Genomic DNA, 26,380 nt, shown 5'->3' with positions numbered 1-26,380 from the left:
ACTTTCAAATAAGAGGGCATGATCACTTTTCCTTCTTTTAAACCATTAGCAGACATAGGAGATACTTAAACCCCACTTAGAATCAATGGATGTTTTCAACATGAAAAGTCAGTCTTGTTAGTAAGGAAATAAACACCCACTTGACTTGAGAACATCAACCTTATTTCTTGATGGTTTTGTCATTAGTTCAAATGCTACTCTGCTTCTCAATTTCAAAGATTATAGCCAAATTCTATCAAAGTGTATGCATCATGTCACTTTATTACCACCTTCCCTGATTCCTACATGTCTCAGCAGTTAGAATGCTGCCAGGGATAAAGTCATCAGGAGAAGAAACTCCTCATAACGTTCCTTATAGCACCATCAATTATGTAGTAAACAAGTTCTCAACATAGTAGGCACTGAACATTAATTCTGTAAGGAAGGACTTAGTGTTAATATTTTAAAAATGGGAAGGAAGGAAGTTTTACCAGTATAACTGGTATTTACTTTTTACCTAAGTGAAGTCTTTTTCTGCCTTTGTGATGTGGAATGAGAACTGCTTTGAGGTCCAAATCAGGAACAATCATAGGTTCCAGTCTATATGCCACTGGATCAAGCTGTAAATAGAAAAATGGAAATTTATAAAAAATCTATTTTATTTTGAGTTATATACCTTAGTTGGGTTAAAAAAAAAAAACCACACACACAAAACTGGCAAACCTGACACATTTACTTTTTTTCACACCTATTCAAAATACTGGTAATTGTAAGAAGACTTCCAAGTTTGTAGATAAAATTACTTTGCCACAAAGCAACAGAATTAGCTATACTTATAAAAGGGTGATATGCTAATTAGACTGGATAGACTAGACATCTTCCGGGCGTCCTTCCAGACAAAGCCACGGTGGCGGGGGCCAAGGCAGAGGCAGTTAGGGGTGATCAGGCTGGCAGGGGAGAGCAGCTAGGGGCGATCAGGCAGGCAGAGTGGTTAGGGGTGATCCGGCAGGCAGGCAGAGGGGTTAGGGGCGATCAGGCAGGCAGGCAGGTGAGCAGTTAGGAGCCAGCGGTCCCAGATTGTGAGAGGGATCCCAGATTGGAAAGGGTGCAGACCAGAATGAGGGACACCCCCCTTCCCATACACAAATTTCGTGCACCAGGCCTCTAGTTTCCTTGAACAAAGGCTTTTTGGTTGAAAAGTTTATTGGAGAGTACTGGACTGTATCTATAAGAATAGAGTACTGAGTCGTACAAAATCCAAATCAGTATTAATTCCTAAGAAACAAGACTCCGAGAATCTATTAGGATAAAGAGCACAGCTTCTTCAGCTTCAAAACAGAAGTTAATTCAATTCACTCACTGGATGATAAATATTGAAGAATCCTTTACAGGTAGGAAGTCTGTAGTTCTCATCTATCCGATCCACTCCTCGAACAGTGAGAAACATACCAACTGGAGATCCCAAGGCAAAGAAAATCTCTGGTTCAAAGTCTAATGAGCTATGAACAACAGAAACCTGGAAAGAAACAAAGAGCAATAAAAAATGATCATAAGTTGACAATGTAGGAAGTGAGAACTGCATGTGATACAGAGGATCTTGGCTGAGCCTAGGCTGCTTTAAACAGGTTCAGAAAACTCCCATTTGCCGAAACCGGTTTGGCTCAGTGGATAGAGCGTTGGCCTGCGGACTGCGGGGTCCCGGGTTCGATTCCGGTCAGGGGCATGTACCTGGGTTTCGGGCACATCCCCAGTAGGAGATGTGCAGAAGGCAACTGATCGATGATGTGTCTCTCTCATCGATGTTTCTAACTCTCTATCTCTCTCCCTTCCTCTCTGTAAGAAATCAATAAAATATATTAAAAAAAAAAAAAAAAAGAAAGAAAACTCCCATTAGCCCACAGCTAGGCAAAATCATCTCCTACAAAGCCTACTTTGTAGTCAAGTGTTGACTAATTTATGTGACAACACAAAACCCAACATCCAGCACACACTGACTGTGGGCCCTTGTGGCAGCCTGGCTGCCTGGCAGCTGTGCTCCCTGCCACCGCCCGGCATCGCAGGACAGTGTGCTACCACATACACTAGCCCGAGAACAGACCAAACTTCTAAATTCAAAATATAGTTCCTACTAAATGTGTGTCACTCCTGAACCAGCATAAAGTTGAAAAATCGTACGTGGAACCATCGTAAGTTGGGGACGGTCTGTATTAATGAGGGCGATGGGGAGAGGGGCAATCCCCCGTGTTCTTAAATTGAGCTAGAGAAGAGAAAATGTTTTCCTTAGGAAATCATAAGGAAGAGAACGCACATGTACAGTATTGAAAAAAATCTGTATGTAAGTGGGCCCACGCAGTGGGAATGCCAACAGCCACAGTCGTTCAAGCGGCGAGTAGCAACAACTACCAATATTTTCTTTTATGCATCCTTTGTCCCAGCTAACCTTCTAGTCATTTAATGGAAAGAAAGAATAAAAATGTGCACAGAAAAACTGGTTTAAAACTGTTCATCACTGGGTTGCTTAAAAGATTAAAACACTGGAAAGATCCTGTATGTTTAATTTTATGGGCTGTCCTCCCCCAAAAGACCTGATTTGGCAAGTCTTATACTGATAATTAAGCTACAATAAGTTCTTAGGGTAGGCCCTGATCCAATATAACTGGTGTTACTATAAAAGGGTAAATTTGGACGCAGACAAAATGCACAGAGGGAAGATGATGTGAAGACAGGAGGATGCCCTGTGAAAACGGAGGACCGGAGTAATACATCTATAAGCCAAGGAACATGTGGCAAATCAACAGACACTCAAAAGAGGCGAGGAAGAGTTCCTCTCCATGGCCCTGCTGACACCTCCACCTTGGACTTCCAGCCTCCAGAAACGTGAGAGTAAATTTATGTTGCTTTAAGCCACTCAGTTAGTGGTACTTTCCTAAGGAAGCTACATCCAATAAGTAAATGTCAGAATAAAGCATTACCTTCAAAACAGTGAAACACAATGGTCGTTAAAAATAAAGTTTAGAAAAATGTTTACTGACACAGAATATATCCCTAATACACACAGCTGACCCCTGAACAACTCCAATGTGAACTGGCCCATGTTGTGCAAGGTTCAACTGTATGTTCTTTGAGAACAGCAGTACATGGCTTTAGTGAAGCATTACATGCAGTATTTTCCTGTATTTGTGAAAATATAGGCACAAATAAAAGTCTAGAAGGTCTTCTTCAAGCAGCTAATGTAATTATGTTCTGGTTAAGGAAATTCCAAGGTTATATTTTAATCTTCATTTGCTTAATCAGTATTTCTTGGCTTTCTGATAATGAACAACACATGCTGTTGCTGTGGTTGGAATGCTTTAAGAACATTTTGATCCGACCTGCTCACCTCAGCCCACCCACCATGGAGGTGGCAGGTGACTTGGGCTGGGACAATCAACCTGTGCCCCATTCTCCAGGCAACAAGAATTGGTCCCGAATGGACTTGTGACTTAAACTACATCAAATAAGATCCCTTCTTGAAATGTTCCTAACAGGACATACTAGCAGGGCAGATTCCTTTCCTTGTGACCATAAAGCTGAAGGGAGATGAGCTCAAAGCTACTGACAACCATGATTCCAGTTTCATGACGAAGGCCAAGTCCCAGAGAAAGGCACACAGTGAGTGTCCAGGTGGCATGGAGCTCATGGTTCCACACATCTCCTACACCCTGATCCTTCCTTCACAGGGAGGTGAGAAAATAGCTGCCTTTATTTGCTAGAGTCTGTTCAAACTTTCTCATGTTTAAAAAGAGAGAGACATTTTTAAAAGTCAATCTTTATAAATGAATTGGGCTCAAAAGCTTGAACAAGCATTCAGTTCCATTTCCTGCCTTTCCTTTTGACATCAGTCGTGAACTCACTTATGATAATGGAGCCTTGTTTATGACATAAATATGCTGAAAGCAACATCCAAAAGACATTTCAGACTTCAACGGCAGTGATACAAGAATATCAAAGTAGATTATTAAATGTCCCATCATTAACCACTTGATCCATTTTTAAAGCAATGTTTCCCCAAGGAAAACACTATGAATACTAAAAACACACACCTTCAGTGAACACAGCAGTTTCTCTCACAGAAACTGGAATATATTCTAAGCAGAATTTTCTAACTATTGCCACTCTGTTATTGGCTATGAGAGAAAAATGCTATAAAATTGATAGAAAGCTGAAATGAAGAGAATTTCAAAAGTTGTTATGATTTATTCAGTACACACTCAACCCCTTATTTTGAACATTATAAAGGAAGCATACAATTTTTATTAGAATCTGTTTTCTCTACCTCTCCCATAAATGAGGAATAAACAATTAAAGAATCAAAAGATATGTGATGATGCTAAAGATATGTGACTCCAAAGGAAAAGATGCAGCCCTCGTCACTGTGTGGACTTACCTGTCCAGTGCCAACCTCAAAAGACTCATAATCCACATGCACAGAAGACACACAAGCACCGACTGGAAGTCTCCTCTTAGACTCACTGGACTCTGAGGGGAGAGAAGCCACTTCTTTAGCTTTCTGAGCGCTTCCCTCTTGTCCTTTTGTCAAAGCCGCCATCGCTGCCTTCTTTTCCGAGGCTGCTTTTTTCTGTTCCTGTAAAATACCAAGATTTCATGACATTACCCTGAGGAAAAGGTTCAGTTATGAGCTCTCACCATGACACATGCTACCTCAATGTTAGGGAGTGATTAGTAATTTCTGAGGCACAACGACATTGTGTCATTAGAGAAAAGTCCCGTTCAGGGACACATCCTATATAATAAAAGGGTAATAAGCAAACTGACCCTAACAGCAGAATGACTGGTCACTATGACACACACTGACCACCAGGGGGCACACGCTCAATGCAGGAGATGCCCCCTGGTGGTCAGTGCACTCCCACAGGGGGAACTCTGCTCAGCCACAAGCCAGGCTGACGGCTGCCAGTACAGCAGTGGTGGTGGGAGCCTCTCCCGCCTCCTCAGCAGCGCCAAGGATGTCTGACTGCAGCTGAGGCCTGCTCCCCGCTGGCAAGTTGACATCCCCTAAGGGCTGCCAGAGGAATGTCTGACTGCCAGCTTAGGCCCAATCCCCCGGGGAGCGGGCCTAAGCCAGCAGGTGGTCATCCCCCAAGGGGTCCCAGACTGCGAGAGGGCACAGGCCAGGCTGAGGAATGCCCCGCCCCCCGACCCTGAGTGCACAAATTTTTGTGCCTTGGGCCTCTAGTATTGAATATTTAGGGAAGAAGCGCCATGTCTAAAATTTACTTTAAAATTCTTAAGAGAAAAAGATTAAGAGGCAATGAAAAACAAAAACAAAACAGCTACAATTAAGTCTAAATATAAATATTACTAGAGGTCCGGTGCACGGATTTGTGCACATTGAAAGGAAATTAATTAGAAGGTGGCTGGTGGGGCAGGACTGGGCAAGATGGGCAGGACACAGGTCCTGAAGCCAACCTCCCGCAGTCTCTCCCCAGCCGGCTGCACCTGGGGCAGCGCCGGGGCTCAAAGGGCATCTGCAGAATGAATGGGGGTCCCTCCAGCAGGTGGGGGTCCCTAGGCCTGGCCTACAGGGATCGGGCCAAAACTGGCAGTCTAACATCCCCCGAGAGGTCCCAGAGTGCAAGAAGGCACTCTGCAAAGTTGCTGTCGCTCAGCAGCTCCTGTGTTGAGCATCTGCCTCTGCTGGTCAGTGCACATCATACCTACTGTCTGGCTGGCTGGTCGCTTAGCCTTTTATATATATAGATCATTCCACTGTTTGTAATACTTTTCTAATAAAAAGTTTAGCTGAAACCGGTTTGGCTCAGTGGATAGAGCGTCGGCCTGTGGACTGGAGGGTCCCAGGTTCGATCCCAGTCAAGGGCATGTACCTGGGTTGCAGGCACATCCCCAATAGGAGATGTGCAGGAGGCAGCTGGTCGATGTTTCTCTCTCATCGATGTTTCTAACTCTCTATCTCTCTCCCTTCCTCTCTGTAAAAAATCAATAAAATATATTAAAAAAAAAAAGTTTAAAACTGCCAATTTCTTCCTTTTAAATCTAAACTTTAGATAGTTTAGAAGTACTATATAATTTTAAAATACATACTTCTATAAAGATGTGTAACCTAGGAGAAATTTCTTCATTCAACATTATGTCTGCATGGAGCCACTAACAAATTTCTCTCAAAAGCATTTTGGAAGGAACAAATAAGCACACTGTGGTCTATTCATACAATGGAATAAAAATGAATGATTTTGAGTAAAAAAAGCCACATACCAAAGAGTCCATACATATTGTTTCTCCCTTCATACACAACAGGCAAAATTCAAGAGTGTCAGAAATCAGAATAATGGTTAGTTGTATGGCGGGAGAGTTGGCTAGAAAGAAGCACGTGTGACAGAAACGTTCTATTTTTGTCTTAGGTTGTGACTACACAGGTGCAAGAATTGTCAAAACATATTGCCCCAAATACTTATGATCAGTTTGTTCCCCAAAATAAATGTGAACAAACGCTTTGGGAGCATTATGGAGCAGGTGTATCTAGTACGATGGAACCCACTCACTCTGGTTTGTCTTCACAGCCTGAGGCAGCGGCAGCAATGCCAGGGAGGTGAATAGCTGCCCTGGGTGGACTTGTCCCTCCCCACAGGCACGTGCTCAGGGGCCCTCATTCCCCAGGCTGAGAATGACCAGGACAGTCTCTATTTAAGCACTTGTTGACAACGCCTCAACAAAACTGCTGGCCAAACAGGTCTCATCTATTAACAAATTCCAAACCCTAGGAAAGCAGGAAGAGTCCACTTGGTGACTTCAACAGGCAGGACAGGAAAAAGAAAGCTCTCTGCCAGCCAGCTGGGAACTGATCCCCCATTACGTTCAGGAAGGTTTGTTATCTCTTCCCTCTGAAGGCAGCACAAGATTAAATCTCAAACCCAAAATGAAGACTATGTCCAGTTTCTTCAGCTTAAATTTGCTCTCTCGCTCTGCAGAACCTCCAATTGTATTAATAGAACTCATTCCAAATTGCTAAGAGAGCTGTCTAAATAGGTCATAAACTGTCCTATGCCAAACTATTGTTGTTTCCCCTAGCCACATGCGATAATTGTAAAAACAAAGTGAACCAACATACACATACGTGACTACCAATATTCCCAACACTAAGAACCATTCCTTTTCAAATGGGAATCACTAAGATAGTTTACAAAGGGTAAAAAAACACCGGCTACAAATACTTGATGTCCTTATTATAAAGTAATTAGCTAATTTTGGTCCCATTATTTCAGATGCAGTAAATCAATAGCGTACACCATATTATCTTATTATTTATCTGGCAGCACTTTATTACCTATGAAAAATGAAGAGCGACCAATGGCGACATGGCCAAGAAAATGTCATAGTTCACCCAGAGGCAAATGCATCTGATTAGAAAAAAATAAGGTCATTTGACTGATTTTCACTCCTTTCAAAATATTCTTATAATGCCATAACTTATCTATCGAAGCAACTACAGTGTATAAATCAGGCTCCTTCTAAAAATTTTCAAGAACAGTGGAATACTTTTTCTTTTATTACAGAATACAGTCAAGGACATGCTGTAGGGTCTGAGGGCAGCTTTTCATTTGTTTTTGTTTTACAGGCTGTGTTTTGTTGATGTGCACATGGGGACAAGTATTAACGGAAAAACCAGGAAGGAGTCACTCTGTTGAAAAACCCATTTATTATAGAAACAGTTGCTCATGGCTAAAATTTCATAATGCAGTTTTAATATTTACTTTTATATTATTTTAAAATTTCTAAAGGTAAAATTAAGATTTAGATTAAAAAGGGGATTGGTGCCAATTTATAACTGATGACAGGTCAACATTCATGATGTTTGTTTAAAGGCATCATGACTTTCATAGCCATATGAACGTTTGAGATCCACTCACTCGAAAGATAAAATTCAAACTTCCACACCTGCCATTTGGGCCTTCAGGACTCTGCCCTCCCTCACTCTCGGCTCATCGGCTGTTTCAGCTGCAGGCCCTCTCCTGGAAGGAGCATTGCTCACATTTATTTTGGGGAACAAATTGATCATTGTCCCCTGCTCCTGCCTCTCCTTCAAGTTCAAGCACCAACACCTTGGGGAAGTCCTCTCTTATCAACCCATCCCTTCTCCCGGGGCCAGAAAGCATGAACAATACTGTTCCAGGACTGATGTGTCATCACTTATGCTCAAATATCTCCAACTCAGTGGTTCTCAACCTGTGGGTTGTGACCCTTTCACAGGGGTCGCCTAAGACCATCGGAAAACACATATATAATTACATATTGTTTTTGTGATTAATCACTATGCTTTAATTATGTTCAATTTGTAACAATGAAAATACATCCTGCATATCAGATATTTACATTACGATTCATAACAGTAGCAAAATTACAGTTATGAAGTAATTAAATTTTTGCTTTCTGGCTATTATTAATGAGATGTGTGTGTATGTTATCTTTAGAAGGTGAGAGGGATTGGGAAGAGAAAATGAGCGAACATCTATTGGGTATCCATCTTCACATGCATTACTTCATCCTCATTCGAACTTTATAAGGAAGGTATCATGCCCATTTTAGAGATGAAGGAAACCAAGGATCAGAAAGGGTAAGCAAACCGTTCATGGATATGTAGTAAGTAAGTGGCTGAACTGGGAAGCAGGGCAATCAACTCATCTGTTTATCCAGGATTTATCCATTTTTTGCCCTGGGAAATTCCCATTTTAAAACTGAAAAGTACTTTGTCCAGGGAATTCTCTCTGTTCCAAGGAAACTGGGTGGTCAGTTACCCTACATGGAACCTAAAATCCAGCATGGCTGACTCCAAAGCCTGAGCTTCCATCAGCCCCATCACTGTGTCCAGGAGCAGGGAGCATGCTAGCTGGCCTACTCATGAGGGTATTCATGAAAACTTGCGACACCTAAGCTAGTCACACAGGGCCTTGTCTTCTCTGGGACAAGATGAGCTTTACCAGTTTGGCAGCCTTGTGCTTGACGAAGTTGGCTATCTTCTTCCTGGGCCCCAGTGGTATTCCCATTTCCTTCAGGTCATCAACTGTGCACATCAGCTGCAAAAGAACACAAACAAGCACGTTCATGAGTCTAGTGACAGACTTGAAATTGAAAAAGGAAATTATAAAGAAACGACACATCTAAAGTAATCTAAGATCCAATCAATTCTTTTTTTTTGGGTAAGTTATTAGTTTTTAAATCATGGGTTAATTTAGGCTGTAAAATCTTAACCCTCCACATCCAAATCATTCTATTACTTTTTTAACAGAAAACTCATGCAGGTTGTACAAAATTCAAAAGCTACAGTCAAGCTGAAGGTTTCAGGTCTCTCCCCTCCAGACCTGCCCCATCCACCCAACCCATCTCTCTCAGCTGCAGCTGATGGCAACTTGTTCTCCTTCAAGAGAGAGATCTTACACATACACAGCATCTATATGCTTTGCTGTGTGTGTGTGTGTGTGTGTGTGTGTGTGTGTGTGTGTGTGTGTCCTACTATGCAAACAGGTCTGAACTTTTGGTCTTTTCACATGATCTACCTAAGAGATCATTTCACACCAGTATCTCTGACATTGCCTCATTCATTTACTAGCTACAGGGTACACCATCACGTGGATGCACCATAAATGACCTCACTAGTGCCTTACTAATTGACACCAACTGTGTTTCTAAGTTTTGCTAGTACAAACAGTGCTACAGTATTCTTGTACATATTTTTTGTGTGTATATTTCTCCAAAGGAAATATTCCTGGCAGTTAATCTGTTGGGGTAAAAGGTATGTATTTTTTATATTTTAAAAGACACTGCCAGCCCTGGCCGGCGTGGCTCAGTGGATAGAGCGTCAGCCTGTGGACTGGGGGGTCCCGGGTTTGATTCCGGCCAAGGGCATATGCCTGGGTTGCGGGCTCAATCCCCAGTGGGGGGCGTGCAGGAGGCAGCCGATCAATGATTCTCTCTCATCATTGATATTTCTGTCTCTCTCTCTTCCCTTCCTCTCTGAAATCAATAAAAAAATATTTAAAAAAATAAATAAAAAATAAAAGACACTGCCAAACTGCCCTGAGGAGAGATTGTACCAATGTATTCACTGTTTCCAACAATATGTAACAGTGCCTACTTCCCCTCATCGTAGCCACATAGTATATAGGGTGAGGCAAACATAGGTTTACTAGTACACTTGTTCATATGGAAAATAATACAATCATTAATAAACAAAATAAACTGTCTCATGTACTCACAACTGTAAACCTACTTTTGCCCCACCCTATATTATGAAACCCTTTATTTTTGCCAAACTGATAGGGTAAAAATCTCATTGCATTTTTTTTAAAGAACATTTTTCTTTTTTTAAAAATATGTTTTCTATTGACTTTTACAGAGAAAGGGAGAGGGGTAGAGAGATAGAAACATCGATGAGAGATAAACAGCATCATTGACTGGCTGCCTCCTGCACGCCCCTGCTGGGGAATCAAGCCCATACCTGGGCATGTGCCCTGACCGGGAATCAAACCAACAACCTCTTGGTTCCTGCATCGACGCTCAACTGCTGAGCCACCTCGGTGGGGCCTCACTGCACTTTTAATTTGCATTTCGTTTATGAGTTTTCTTATAAGCTGTTTCTTTTCTTTTTTTTTGTATCATCTGTTCTTATGTTTTGCCTCTTTTCCTATTGTGTTGATATATTTATGTAACAAACTTGCAGAAGTTTTGAATAGTAAGGAAATAAGCCATGAGTCTATAACGTGTGCTCCAAATATTCTTCTTAACCTATCACTGGTCTTTAGATGATGTTTATGGCATCTCCCGCTATGCAAGTTTTTTTCATTTATGACTTTTGGGCTTTATGTCACACTTAGAAAAGCCTCCTCAGATTGTGTTTTATAAACAATTCTTGCCCACCCGATGTGGCTCGGTGGTTGAGCATTAACCTATGAACCAGCAGGTCATGGTTCGATTGCCGATCAGGGCACATTCCTAGGTCGCTTGATCCCCAGTAGGGGGTGTGCAGGAGGCAGCAGATCAGTGATTCTCTCTCATCATTGATGCTTCCATCTCTCTCCCTCTCCCTTCTCCGAAATCAATTTTTTAAAAAAACAACACAATTCTGTGTTTTTCAATTTCTTAAACACTTAAATTTCTGCCTTATCTGGAATGTATTATGATGTATGACTGTTCAAATCATTCATAATTTTCAATTTATACACCGGAAAAAAAATTTAAATAAAAATGAATCAAACTATCATCAGTACCAGAGATTCCATATCAATCTTCTCCTTTTCAAAAGTGCTAACATATTCAGAGAGACTAAGAGCTGCCAGGGCTTCCTGCAGAGTCAGGACTTCTTCATTTTCAACATCAAGGTCACCGGGCTCATCCAAGGCCAGCTTCGGGTCTTCAGGCGTCTGTGAGATAAAGTTGGGGAAACTTTACAAAGCTCAGAAAAACTCCCATAAAATTTCTCCCTGCGTACAGAAAATCTTAACCCATTCTGCTCTAAAAACACATCTTAATTTTTGTAGTTTGTCATCCAAATTTGTAAATATTCTGAAAAAGCATATAAGTTAATAATCACTCATGCTCCCATTTCTTACAATAATAACAAGCTATATGATTCCATTACACTTGTAAACCTCAGCATATTTTCATATACAGACAGTTCAGATTTTGGAAAAATGTTCAGCTCAAACCCCAAATCTAAATGTTAACTGGGCCGTACCTGCTTCTCCTGGACACGTGGCTGCTTCACAGCTCCATTAGCAACAACAAAAGACCCTGAAGCCTTTGGTAAAGTCAAATCTTTTTGATTAGACAGAATGTCAAACAATATTAAAGAACCTAAAAAAAAAAAAAGCAGCATTTTGCTTTATAATGTTCTAGGTACTTCTTATATCACTAAATATATTCTCCTACTTTTTCTCAAAGTCCCTAGCCAGAAGTCATACCAAAGTTAGGTGTTAATCAAGATCTGATAATCAGTGTTCTTATTTTACCAAACAGCAGAATAAATTAAAATATAAAGCGTTTTTAGGTATTCATGGAAGGTGAATAGCAAAGGCAGAATCTAAACTCAAAGCATTCATCTCTACCCTTTATAAAACCTGAAATCTACAATTCTAAATCTTGCACCAACAGTGTCATCCACAATGAAAGCAGTGCTGACTCAACAAATATTTTGCTTAACATGTGAATATTTGACAATTTTACCTAAACTGTGACCAGCAACAGAGATCCCTCCTTTGAAGTCTGGGTTCCGACTCATAAAGAGTGCGTGCAGACGGTTTATCTCCATTCCCACTTTCTCCACAATCTTCTGACAGTAGGTGGGGCTATTATAAAATAGAATATCTAGCAAGGTTTCATTGGTAAAGTGACGAAACCGACCAATACTTGGTAAAGTGATTTTCTTAATATTCCTATTTAGAAAGAAAAAAAAAGTATATTGTGAGAAGGTACCTTAAATCTATGAATTTTTTTTTTAAATCTATGAATTTTTTAAAGCTTAGATCTTGAATCCTGAAAGTACAGTGAGTAAATAAATCCACAAACTAATTATGAGTTGATTTTGTAGACAGAGTTATAAATACACCAAAATTAGCAAAAAAGTTGCTGTTTGTGCCTTTAACTGCAGTATGACTTTTGTGATTTTCTGGAAGTCATATAAAATAAGGCTTATGAAAAGATTTTTAATTTTAAAGAAGAAAGCCTATTCTTTCATTGTTTTCCAATTTATTGGAAATCAGGACACCTTACAGCAAATGTGGGTGGTAAGGACAATAGAGAAAGCAGGAGAAAGAAAAAAGGCTAAAAGAATGAAGCTCTTTCCTGATTTGAGAATGTCCATAGCAAAGTTCAAGAACATCCACAGAGAAAGAAAACACCCTCATGACATGACCAGCATGGTCATAATGCTGTTTGCAGGATCAGTTTTATTACATCATGTGCCTGAAAGATTATGACTTTCACCAAATTTCATATGTTATTAGCCCTGTGTTCTAGCATAAATATTACCTAAAAATTAAAAAAATTATTTAAATCTATGGTTCTCAATTGAAAGCTTTCAAAATTGAGTGGGGCCCAGCTGGCGTGGCTCAGTGGTTGATCACGTCAGGTTTCGATTCCCGGTCAGGGCACATGACCAGGTTGCGGGCTCAATCCCCAGTGTTGGGTATGCAGGAGGCAGCCGATCAATGATATTCTCTCATCACTGATGCTTCTATCTCTCCCTCCTCACCCTTACTCTCTGAAATAAATAAAAAAAAAAAAGCACATGTAAAAAAAATTTTTTTTTGAGTGGGGACATTCTTAGTTGTCACAGTGCCTGATGAGTGCTGTGGGCATTTGGTGGCATTTAGACGAGGATACTAAGTGGCCTAGAGTACACATGCAGCAATCGGACATGACAATGAACTGTCCTGCCCAAAGAGCTGCCACTGAGAAACAATCATCTAAATCAGTGGTTCTCAACTTGGGTGCTTTGAGCCCCAGGGGACATCTGGCAATGAGTACAGACAGTTTTGGTTGTCACATCACACTGTGGGAAGGACCGTGCTACCATTATCTACTGGGTAGAGGCCCCGGATGCTGCTCATACCCTAGAGTGTATAATCAGCCCATATCTAAACCACTATGCATCAGTATTCTAAAACCAGCTTAAACTTTCTCAACTGTCTTAAATATTTATAATAAGAATAAATGCATACACAGAAAAGTAGCAAGTAAATTTAACAACCAGTTTTTAATTACATGTCAGAGCAAGTATAAACTTAAAATAAAAAAAATACATCTCTTAAAATATATGTGCATATATGTTGAAGTTATAATAAACTACTTCACATTATGGTTTAATTTTTTAATCTACAAGTGAATAATCTGAAAAGCAAGTTCTCAAAATCCACGCACCTGTCAACACCTGTTGCATCCCCTCCCAAGGAGCTGTGCCAGTGAACGGGAAGGAACTCCACTCTGCTTATTTTCCGATCATCTAAAGCTTTCTTGAAATGAGTCTGCAGCAATTTGAGAGAAACCACCCTGAAATCATCCACTTAAAAAAGAAAATCAGGGAAAACAATAAATTAAATTAATATAATTTTCTTAGCTTGATTGGTAGTAAGCAATGACCTCATCTTTGCCAGTATTTTGCAAGGATTTAGCACCCATAGCAATAAACCTAATATTTAGAACAATCTTTCAGACGTTTCATTGTTTTAGAGGTATGTATAACTGACTGAAAAACTTTAACTATCACATCCAGACAGCATGGCACTGTGGGTACAAACTCAGAAGCCAAACTATCTGCTCCGAACTTACAGACCAGGATCGGGGAGGTTACCAGCCTTTGGGCCTCAGCTCCTCACCGAACAGTGGGGGCAAGAGTGAGAGCACCTGCTTCCCAGGCTTCCTTGTGAGGGTGAAATGGTACAACACATGCAAGATACTTGACACACACCAGGTATTCAAAAAATATGAACTATTATACAGACATAAAAGTAAAACTTCAAAAATGTCTGTAGCCCTGGCCGAGTAGTTCAGCTGGTTAAAGTATAGTCCCAATACACCAAAGTTGCAGGTTCGATCCCTGGTCAGGGCACATACAAGAATCAACCAATTAATGCATAAATAAGTCAAATAACAAATAGATACTTCTCTCTCTCCCCCCACCCAAAAAGTCAATAAAAAATAAAATATTTCTGTAAACCAGGCAGATTCATACTTCCATTAAACAACTTCTCACAACTAATTCTCTATAAATCAGTTTGATATACAGGTGCTCCTAGTTGCTGGAACTGTTCAGGCAGAGGTTGTCAGAAAGGCTAAATTATTTCCATGATCCCATGTAATTCTTCATAGTCCAAAATTATATGAGTTATACATGTCATAACAACAAATCAAGTACAAATTAACACTATCAATGATCATTTAAATCTCCTTTTACAGTCCCTCAGCTGTAAGCCATTTTAAAAATGAACATTTAAAAGTCCTTTCATTAGTTCTGAAATCATACCATGAAATGACTAACACTTACCACATTCAATAATACTTCTAAAGCGCAAGTCACATACCGGTCCAATGCCATGCACCATGAACACCAAATGGTCAACCGGAGGCATTTCCCCTACAGAAGAAAGACAAATATACACACAAGCTGGAAACTTGTTTGGGTTTTCTTAACTGAATAGCAATATTCTAGATATCCCTTTTGTCATCACAAACTTACCAAAGGAATTCATGACCCTTCCAACTTAATAAGCGTCTTTATCGTCTACCAAAGTAGAAGAACAAAACTCAAAGCCAGTCTTGGCACATAACAGTCAACTGAACCCAGGAGTGGAGGAAGCAGGCTGTCTCTGGTCCCAGAAGTTATCAGCATGTGATGACCAGCAGTTGTGTACCTACAGAGGCTCCATAACCTTGTGTTTTCTTCAGAACTCCACAGGGCACTAAATCCCATTTGGAGAAGCAATTTGTCAATGTAAAATTTTAAAATCTTTCCCCCAAATCCTTCTCTTTTATTTGTTAGATTCATATATAATATATAAAGGGACACCTCCAAGTAAAATCTACTATTTCACTCTGGTTATTTCATTCAGATTCAGAATAAGTGTATTCATTTTGTAATCTCATAAGACAATAAAGCAAATCTAAAGTATGTAACTGTCAAAATAAAATCCATACTTTAAATGGTATAATAGGAGAACCAGAGCACAAACACTGGGGCAGGGGTTAGCAAACTATGGATCACAGGCTAAATCCTTCTCTCTGCCTGTTCTTTATAAATAAAGTTTATTGAAACATAGCTATGCCCATTTGTTTACATGCCGTCTATAGATGCATTCACAGTACAATTAGAGTTGAATGCATGCAACAGTCTATATGGCCTGCAAAGCCTAAAATATTTACTATTTGGCCTTCACAGAAAATGTGTGCCACTCCAGCACTAGAGTAAGACAAACTGATTGAAGTATGACAAAACAAGCCCAAAAACAGAGCCAAAAGCCTACTTTCAATCAGCAAAGTGTTTCTTTAAAACAATACATATTTTAAGAGTCCACATTACATGGTTTGTATACCTTCACAGAATTCTAAATTTAAAAATAAAGATAAAAAGGTAATAACAATTTTTTAAAGATATGTGCCAACCTGATGTGGCAGGAAATCCTAACAACTGTTTTTTGGGTCATCTTTCTAAAGGATGATGGCAGAACAGAGAAGTTTAGAAATGACTTCGGTCCTAAACCAAGTTTACACACCATCGGGAATTTCATCAAGGTTATCGTCAACTCCACGTTTCACAACCCTGGGTCTGGTCTGTCCATCTTGTGTGGTCCCCCATTCATCTGGCACTGACGAAGGCTGGAACTGAACAATAACCTTCAAGATACAACAGGAAGATTATGACAGCTCGCTACCAAATTCACTTCCACTACAGACAAAATAATGGTATTTCAATACATAATAAACTACTTGAGAGTATGGATAATTTACACATCAAGTACTACCAATGTTCCCCCAAATCCAATCTGTGATGGTCCTGCTAGTGATCATTAACCATTAAAACTAATCAATACCATAAGCAAATCAATACCACTATTTCCAATGCTGTTAGAAAATGACACAACTAAATCAGAATATACCTCAATTCAGAAATGTAATGTAAACACCCAAGTTTACATGTAAGAAATTAAGAAAAAGTTACCTGCAATAGAGGAGTCTATTTACAAATACATTTTCAATGCCAAACGCTGATTTACCCACCACTTTTTAGGAAGACATATATTGTTTAATCCAACTATATTAAATTAAACCTGATGTCATGAAAATACCTCTTTAAAAAAATGCATGCAAGATGTTATGCAAAATTTTTCTGTTTGTACACAAAAGGTTAAAAAATGTAAAACACAAAAGGATAAGCATGGTCACCATCAAGAAGAGAAACTGGGACAGTATTTACAAGAATCTGATTCTTATTTCCCAGGGAAATTCTGGGGGCCCATAAAGTCAAATAATCATAGAGAAAGAATGAGCAGGAAAAAAAAAAAAGAATGAGCAGGAATAGTTCCAGCTTCAGAATTGGGCAGTATTCACCTTAAGTTGATTTTTTTTCCTCCTTTTGCAATTGACGAATTGAATACATTTTTCATGCATGTTTTCCAGAAAAATAGGAGTATTAATGTTATTAAAAAGTTTTTTTTTATTAAAAGCTATTTATATTATAGAAAGTATCATTAAGCCCTAGTTGGTTTGGCTCAATGGATAGAGTGTCGGCCTGCGGACTGAAAGGTCCCAGGTTCGATTCCAGCCAAGGGCACATGCCTGGGTTGCTGGCTTGATCCCCAGTAGGGGGCATGTAGGAGGCAGTCAATCAATGAGTTTCTCTTACCACTGATGTTTCTCTCTTTCTCCCTCTCCTTTCCTCTCTAAAACCAATGAAATATATTAAAAAAAGAAAAAGAAAGTATCATTAATATATATTCTTTATTTCATAATCTGTCCCATAGTCATGCATTGCTTTGCACCCCAAATGTTTTATTGTTCATATCAGCAATGGTCACCTCTTCTCTTGGTCTTTGGAGAAGGCTCAGGCACTATCCCATTTATACTGATACTAGTGAATAACTAGTTAAAAAATAGATTGAAGTTTATCCCTTTTTTTCTCTTTTTACATGAATTCCCCCATCTTCCATCCTCTTTTATAGTCGAGAATGCTGCAATCATATGAAATTTGTTACCAAAATTAATACAATCTAGAGTATCTTCCTGATTGCTTAACCCTCTACAGAGGTATGCTCATGAATAATACTTTTAATATGGGGAAATGGAAACCATGAACTTATTACCATTTTAGACTATTTATCTAATATCTCAGTAATAAAAGCAGTATTATGTCCCATTTCCAAGTGGTTAGGGCTCACTCTCCAACTTTATTAAATTGCGGTTGAGCACAGGATACATTCTTAAACATTTTGAAAAACATTAACTCAAGATGTAGGGGTTAAAGCTAGTCGTCACTCCAGAATCTGATATTTTCCTCAGTATTTGAATAAATGATTAATTCCCTAGTTAATAGTTTTAGCAAATGTTCAGGTGCCACACCAGAAAAAGTGCGATAATTTACTGAGTTTTCTAGCTTAGGCATATGATTGGAATACAACTTTATAAAGAGCACACAGTGCATACTCTAGTGAAATAGCATCACTAAAAAATCTTCACTTATGAAAATCAGTTACCTATAGTCTTGAATAATGAACAAGGACTCTAATACAAATACTCTTAATATTTTCTATTTTAGAACCCTTAAAGGGCATAATTATTGGAGATTTAGGTACTTCACTAAGGCATGTATATAATATTGCCAACAGGAAAAATAAATTTGAAGATTAGGGGAAGTTCCTTCTCTAAACTGTCTTGGAATAGTTCAGAAGAATTTACACTCTATTAAGCAGGAAACCAATCTATTCTTTTGCAGAAGATTTCATAACTTATTAAAACTTCATGATTCACATTTTGTGTCTTAGATCTATTCAGTTATAATACATACTACCATCCCAGTCTTTTCTGTATCAGGAGTTGATTACAGGAAAACCCAGTGACAAGATACAAATCTGAGACTCTGATGGTGGAAAGTGAAGTTTTAACAGAGAACCAACCGTGTTTTACCTGAGTGTCAAAAAAGCTTTGAGCTTCCTTGCACAGAATTTATACAATTTTTGCTCCTTCCACATCAATTCAGTTAGTCCACTTTCCCTGGGACCTCTCCACCATTAAAACACATACCACATACCATATTTCGTCATTGATATTTATTTTCAAGAGTTATTACAACCAAATTAAGTCTGTTTGAGAGGTGTAAACAAATTTGATAAAGAATATAGATTAATTGATCTAGCTAAAAGCAAAGTAAATATTAAGGAAATCCCAGCAGAGTTTAAGCGAACAGCATTAAAAATAAAAAAAAAAAGGGACAGGTGATTCTCAGAAGATAAAGAACCAAAAACTGACTTAAATGTTACATGGGAGACTAGGGTATGTTTTAAATCATGACAACATAGTTGCTTCCAGGTACTTTAGTATCAGAGATCAATTCTAATTGATCACTTCCTATGGCCAGCCATACGTCGTTGAATGTGGTATAACTGACTATTGGCTCTACAGTTTCATTTGGTCACTTGAGCAATATTTCCTTCAGTGACTATTTTGGAGGGGGGACGAGCAGGTTTAAATAAAGTACAACCTATTTTTGAACACATTCTAGCAAGAAATAATCAACTGTTTGAAAAATCATGCTTTAACTTTTGTTATATTCTCAGCTATACAAAATTGTGTATGTAAAAATTTTTACACTGCTGTTAATTTGAAATCTGTTAACCATATTGTGGAATTTGGTGTGTTTTTTTTAAAAGATGTTCTAATTGGATTTTTTTAATCAAGAATGGAATTTAGTCTCTATTTTCTGATAGAACCTAAGCTTTTCGTGGTTCTTAGTGTCCTGTGTAAAAGTTAGTGTCAAAGCAATCAACTTTGAGGTTTTTCCTTCTACTCTGCTTTGTATTACAAGTCCTTTAGGAAACGGAACCTGGTGAATATACAAGGAATTGTAAAATATTTTAACGTGTAACTTTTTCAACTGTGAAACTATGACTATTGGTTTTTTGATGAAAACAACCGCTGATAAAGTATTTTGTGTAAAGTGTAGTTCTTATTAATCAGGAAAATAACCAATGACTTGATTAGAATGTATATACCCTCTTGGATTTTATTTTAAGTGGATTGGTAATTTTCACATAGGTAAAACACAGTCCACCTGTATTCTTTTTTCCACAAAAAAAATTAAAAAAGAGGAGAAACTGGGAGGATACAGAAGAGTAAGGGGCTTTTATTTTCACTTCACACCTTTATGTACCATTTAAATTTTGTTGACATATAAATGTGCTTTAACTTTTATTTTTTTAAATATCAATAAGGATTGTAGATGGGGAAAGGGGGCGGGCTAGAAGGGTCAATGGGTAAGAAAAGGGTACATCTGTATTACTTTCAACAATAAAGATAAATTTTAAGAAATTAAGGACTATAGATGTGGTTAGAATATAAGTTATTTTATACTTTCCTATAATACGCACATGGCCTGTTGTGAACAACTACTGTGTGCCAAGCACTATGCTAGATGCTTTTGCATAAATGCCTCAACCTCATCTCCAATATGCCCCGGGGAGGAAAATCTTCTTTGTTGCTCGTAATCCTCACCCAAGGTTATTTTTCCACTGATTTTTAGAGAGAGTGGACGGGACGGGGAGAGACACTGATGTGAGGGAGACACATTGACTAGTTGCCCCGAATGCACCCTGATCAGAGTCAGGGATCCAGCCTGCAACTGAGGTATGTGCCCTTGACCTGAATCGAAAGCAGTTAAGGGCAGGGAAGAAAATCTTAGTGCAAATGAGGAACCTGTGGCTCAGAGATGAAGGGTGGTAAATGAAAGAATTCCAATACCATTAATACCTTAAAAAAATAACACAACAAGTTTCTAAAGACGATAAAAAGAGGAAGAATATGTTTTCTGTCTCAAAGGTTGAAATAAACCTTCATTAAGGGCAGGGTAGACAAACTACGACTTTCAGGGGAAAACTGGCCCACCACTTGTTTTGACACAATTTTCTTAAAAACAGCCATGCTCAATGTCTGTAGCTGCTTTCAGGCTACAAGGGCAGAGTTGAGAGCTGTCACAAAGACCATGTGGCACAAAAAGCCTTAAATACTTTCTCTCTAGCACTTTACAGAAAAAGTCAGCTGATCTCTGATCAAGTGCAAAAATTTATCCAGCAACTTCTATGCTGTATACTAAGCTTCAGCTAATATGTTGCCATAAACAGAAACTTCATGAAACAAATTTAAATTTTATTTTATTTTTCTTGTTAATCCTCACCTAAAGATAAATTTTCCATTGTTTTTCAGAGAAAGTGAAAGGGAGGGGCATAGAGAGAGAAACATCAATGTGAGAGAAACACATCAGCTGGTTGCCTCCCACACATGCCTGCAGGGAGGGGCCAGTGCCACAGATCAATGTGAACTAGAGTAAACTTAAAAGCAACGGACTTGTCATACATATATCCCTACTGCAGAAATGAATAAAAATAAATGTTTAGCAAATACATTTGTCAAAATTATTTGAATGAACCTAAAAACTTCAATATCCTAAAAACTATCATTACCTTTGGATTGTGCATAACAATAGTCTCTCCACTTGGAAACTCTAGTCTGCGGTGCCACTGATTTGTGGTTACAGCTTTTTTATATTCAACCTACAATAATGAAAACAACATACATCCATTAATACAAATCTATATCACATTGAGAAAAAGTGGAAGAAAATTACAACTATGATGGTAATAAAAAACAGTAATAGCAGCTCTCATGTACTAACTGGTTACCATACTTATCACTTTACATGTATTACCTCACTTAATTACTTTCATTCATTCCTAAAAAACATTATCTGCATTAGACAGAGGCAAACACCAAGATTTAGAATATTAGTGTCTTAGAGCTGCCAAAAAAAGTACCACAAACTGAGGGCTTAAAACAACAGAAATGTATTCCCTCGGTTCTGGAGGCCAGAAGTCTGAAATCAAGGTGTTAGAAGAGCAAATGGTATAAAAGGGCCATGTTTCCTCTGAAACCTACAGGGAACTCCTTCATTGCTCCCTAACTCATGGTGGTTTGTCAACAATCTCTACTGTTCCTTGGCTTACAGGTGTATAACTCCGATCCCCTATTCTCACAAAGTACTAGCCTTCTGTCTGTCCCCTTGTAAGGATACCAGTCACATGGGAACAGAGGCCCACCCTACTCCACTATGATCTCATCTTAATAACATGTGCAACAAGTCACATTCTGAGCTGCTAGAGCCTAGGACACAATTCAACCCCTAGCTGACATTTTTTAAATAAAATTGGTTTCTTTTACTACTATTGGCCTGGTGCATGGATTCGTGCACACTGAAAGAAATTAATTAAAAGGTGAACAGTGGGGTGGGACTGGGCGAGATGGGCCGGACACGCCCTTGAGCCAACCTCCCTCGGTTCCTCCCAGCATCTGAGGAGCCGGAACACTCCGGCAGGTGGGGTCCCTCGACCTGACCTGTGGGGATCGGGCAAAAACTGGCTCTCCGACATCCCCCGAGAGGTCCCAGAGTGCGAGAGGGCACTCTGCAAAGTTGCTGTCATAGAAGTGTGGAACGCAAATGCAAGTGTGCAGTAAACCAGGTTCTGGGCGACAGTGCCCCAGCAACATAACCCATGGCCCAAGGTGTAATTGCAAGGCCCTGTGAGAAATCAGGCTCCTTCCTCTCTGGTTTCGGGGTGCATCACCCTAAAACTGCTGCTGCCAAGTCACTGCAGCTTGGCAGCGCCTCTGCCTCGGCCCGGTCACCATGGCTTTGTACAGAAACTCTCCCAGTCTAATTAGCATATTACCCTTTTATTAGTATAGACTAGAGGCCCAGTGATGGGGCCTAAAGCAGCAGTTGGACATCCTTCTTGCAATCTGGTGGCTTCTAACCACTCGCCTGCCTGCCTGATCACCCCTAACCACCTCTGCTTGCTGGCCTAATCGCCCCTTAACTGGTCCCCGGCTGGCCTGGTTGCCCCCTAACTGTCCCCCTCCCAGCCTGGTCGCCCCCTAACTGCCCCCCTGCCAGCCTGGTCACCTCCTAACTGCCTCCTTGCTGACTTATTAGTATAGATATATATATTTTTAATCCTCACCCGAGGATATTTTTCCATTGATTTTAGAGAGTGCGGAAGAGAGAGGGAAAGACAGAGAAAAACATTGAAGTGACTGGTTGCCTCCTACATGTACCCTGACTAGGGTCCAGGCTGGGGAGGAGCCTGAAACCTAGGTATGTGCCCTTCTCCAGAATCAAACCCAGGACCCTTTAATCCACAGGCCAACGCCTATACACTATGCCATATCAGATAGGGCTTCCCAGGAGACATTTTAAGTTCACAATTACATGAGATTGCACACTCCCACCCAAAACTTTCTGACACCAAAGATCTTCCTTGTACACAGAATCAAGACAGGCACTGTTGGCCCCGGCTGGGTTGCTCAGTTGGTTACAGTGTCCTCAGACACCAAGGTTGCAGGTATAATCCCTGGTCAGGACACATATAAGAATCAACTAATGGCCAGTTTGGCTCAGTGGAGAGGGTGCTGGCCCACGGACGGAAGGGTCATGGGTTTGATTCTTGTGAAGGGCATGTACCTCATTTACCAGATAGGTACCTGGCCAAAGTCTGGGCATATGTGGGAGGCAACAAATCAATGTGTGTCTCTTTCACACTGATGTTTCTCTATCTCTCTGTCTCCCTCCCTTCCACTCTCTCTAAAATTCAATGGAAAAATCAACCAATGAATGCATTAATAAGTGGAACAACAAATCAGTGTTTCTCTCTCTGAAATCAATCAATGCATTAAAAAATTTAATTGAAAAAAGAAAGAAAGGCTCTCTTGTAAACAAAGTCTGCTCCCTGTGGGTGGTTTTTATGAGGCTCCAACGTATGCAGGGCCTACATTTTTTTAAGAAAAGCATAAAGGGATAAAGCCCACCTACCTCTAGTTTTTCACTGAATTCCTCTGTATAGGGAACAAATCTGCTATCTGTGTCTCCTTTGTAAAACCAAGTACAGCGTCTCACTTCAGTGGGCTCCTCTTCCCAGTACACAGCTTTCCTCACTCGGTCATAGAGGTAAACATCATAGCGCCCTCCATCCGTGCCTAGAACCACACTCTCAGGGTCTGGCTGGACTGGAGCACAAAGTCCACAGTTTAATCCAACAGTTACAAGGCATATATAAAGTAATAAGTAATGAATACAGTGACCAGTTGATCCATAAAGACAAAGAACTAAGCTCATTTTTATTTAAAAATACCTTAAACCTGGCAGGAGTGGCTCAGCTGGTTGGGCATTGTCCCATGGATGGGAGGGTTGCCAGTTCGATTACCAGTTGGCACATATCTGGGTTGTGGGTTTGATCCACAGTAGGGCTGAAAACAGAAGACAACCAATATGTTTCTCTCTACATTGCTGTTTCTCTCTCTCTCTCCCCACTTTCCTCTCTCTAAGCATGTCCTCAGGTGAGGAGTTAAATAAATAAGTAAGTAAGTAAGTAAGTAATTTAAATTAAAAAAAGAATAGATTCTTAAAACATTAAAAATAAAAAGAGCTAGCCGAATCCGGTTTGGCTCAGTGGATAGAGCGTCGGCCTGCGGACTGAAGGGTCCCGGGTTTGATTCCGGTCAAGGGCATGTACCTTGGTTGCAGGCATATCCCCAGTGGGAGATGTGCAGGAGGCAGCTGATCGATGTTTCTCTCTCATCGATGTTTCTAACTCTCTATCTCTCTCCCTTCCTCTCTGTAAAAAATCAATAAAATATATTAAAAAAAATAAAATAAAAAGAGCTAAAGACTAATCTGTGCTGATCAAAATTATGATCTTAAGTGAAGAAATAACTAAGGCAAAATTTTAAAACATGAACATAAAATAATTCAAATAACTGGTAATTTTTTAAAACCAAAGCAGCAAAATTTATGAATCATATTTCTGAAGAATATTATTAAACAATTTCTAAGTCCCATGGTGAGATATCATCAAGATAAACAAAGACATCTTTTTTTCCCGCAGGACTTCTCACAGCCTGAACACACTCCTGTGCACTGTCTGTCTCAAATGGGAGATGTAGTCACAGTACTTCCACACTCACCTGACCATGGAATACTTTTTCCACAGCATCTTAAGAAATAAGGCTTACATAGAAAATGCTCTATACATACAAATGAATCAGGGAAATAAGAAAATTGACCGCCCCAAAAAAGGAGAAAAAAAAATTGACACCTGGATTATATGAGCTATTCTGTTTCTCTGATTTAAAATCAGAAAAATCCTTTAAACAAGTAAGAAAATTACTAAAACACTTCTTCAGATACCTTTCTCAAATAACTCAGAACTTATATTAAAATCACCATCTTAAGGTACTGAGTCTTGTGGGGTCTACGTTAAGGAATGTGACATTCACGAAAAGTAAGCCATGGATAAATACCTCATGTTCTCTCACTAAAATCAGATCTGAGTGATGCATAGATGGTGCTTACCTGAATTATAGACTTCTTCAAGATGCAAGGAGTCCAACACACTGAAAGGCATCCAGAGCTGTCTGTGCTCTACCTCCTTGCAGTAAAACCAGTGGGGCTGAACAGGCTCGTACTGGTTTTGAAGCATAAAAGGAGGCGGCACTGGCACAGAGGAGCCCACAGGTCTAGTGAGTGCCTGCTGCTGCGCTGGAGGGGACAGCCCTGACTGCACTGAAGGAGGAACCTGGAGGGGACAACAAAGTTAGGACTCTCATGCCAGCTCCAAGGACAGTTTCGTAGATGCTTCGGACCCATTATCAAGAGTCTGTGCATCAGTATGATTTTAATTAAGTAAAATGAAAACCATTATCAAGAGTCTGTGCATCAGTATGATTTTAATTAAGTAAAATGAAAACCATTCTCTGTCCCCAAGAGTAAAGTTAGGTTACACTCATAGTAATACTGCTATCTTTTAATGGTTTCCATTTTTTTTTTTGTTTTAGTTGATTTCCCTTTGGAAGTCAGTTGGATATCAGATGGGGAAAAAACATAAGGGAATTTCATAACCAAATGTAAATGTTACTCCATTACCCTCCTGAGACTTAGGTTAACTGTCTAGATCCAAACTCCATAAATGTAAATAAAAGAAATTACAGGAGTAATCAATTTTAGTCCCTATAATTTAGTATCTTGATTGAATAGTATAATTAAAAATGAGAGGTTGGCAGTCTGTTAATATAATAACTGCTTCAACTCTCACTGGTCCTTAGATCACATTTATCATTGGTATCTTACACTGAAATCTAAAAATTCCGGCACAGATTAACTGATTAAAATCAGTTACTACTTCAGTACAGATGAGAACTAAAATGTGAACCTTCAATGAGCTACCTGTAAAAGAACATTTGCTTCAAAGCATACATCTTACAAAGAATATCCTCCGAAAATATTTTGTCATCATACCGTATTTGCCGGCGTATAAGACGACTGGGCGTATAAGACGACCCCCTAACATTTCCACTCAAAATACAGAGTTTGTTATATACTCGCCGTATAAGACTACCCCCTCTTCCGCACACCTTCCACACACCAAATAAAAGGTAAAACAATATCAGATTTGATTTTAACATTTTAATTTATATACAAATGCTTATGACATGCAGGAAAACTGTCACAAGGCTGTATGTAATCAAACATATACATAAAACAGTGCAAGTTTATTACCGGTAAACATACAGGTAATTCCAG

The 26,380-nt window shown here is 39.4% G+C and overlaps 1 protein-coding gene across 2 annotated transcripts in view; it reads right to left on the bottom strand.

The window, feature by feature from the left end:
* SEC23IP (SEC23 interacting protein) overlaps positions 1–26,380 on the bottom strand; it is a 43,403-nt gene that overhangs the window by 11,574 nt on the left and 5,449 nt on the right. For both annotated transcript variants that reach the window (XM_015560164.1, XM_006757950.2), the window contains exons 3-15: positions 25,154–25,376; positions 23,615–23,808; positions 21,213–21,302; positions 16,257–16,377; positions 15,032–15,121; positions 13,909–14,050; positions 12,214–12,422; positions 11,726–11,844; positions 11,259–11,411; positions 8,973–9,068; positions 4,406–4,603; positions 1,340–1,495; positions 497–599 (exon numbers count right to left, since the gene is read on the bottom strand). In XM_015560164.1, coding sequence (XP_015415650.1) covers positions 497–599; positions 1,340–1,495; positions 4,406–4,603; positions 8,973–9,068; positions 11,259–11,411; positions 11,726–11,844; positions 12,214–12,422; positions 13,909–14,050; positions 15,032–15,121; positions 16,257–16,377; positions 21,213–21,302; positions 23,615–23,808; positions 25,154–25,376 — 1,894 coding nt within the window. The remainder of the gene's footprint in view (positions 1–496; positions 600–1,339; positions 1,496–4,405; positions 4,604–8,972; positions 9,069–11,258; positions 11,412–11,725; positions 11,845–12,213; positions 12,423–13,908; positions 14,051–15,031; positions 15,122–16,256; positions 16,378–21,212; positions 21,303–23,614; positions 23,809–25,153; positions 25,377–26,380) is intronic.

This window comes from Myotis davidii, unplaced genomic scaffold (assembly GCF_000327345.1).
Source record: "Myotis davidii unplaced genomic scaffold, ASM32734v1 scaffold1055, whole genome shotgun sequence".
In the NCBI taxonomy this organism is placed as follows: Eukaryota; Metazoa; Chordata; class Mammalia; order Chiroptera; family Vespertilionidae; genus Myotis; species Myotis davidii.
This window is presented reverse-complemented; position numbering and strand designations above follow the sequence as displayed.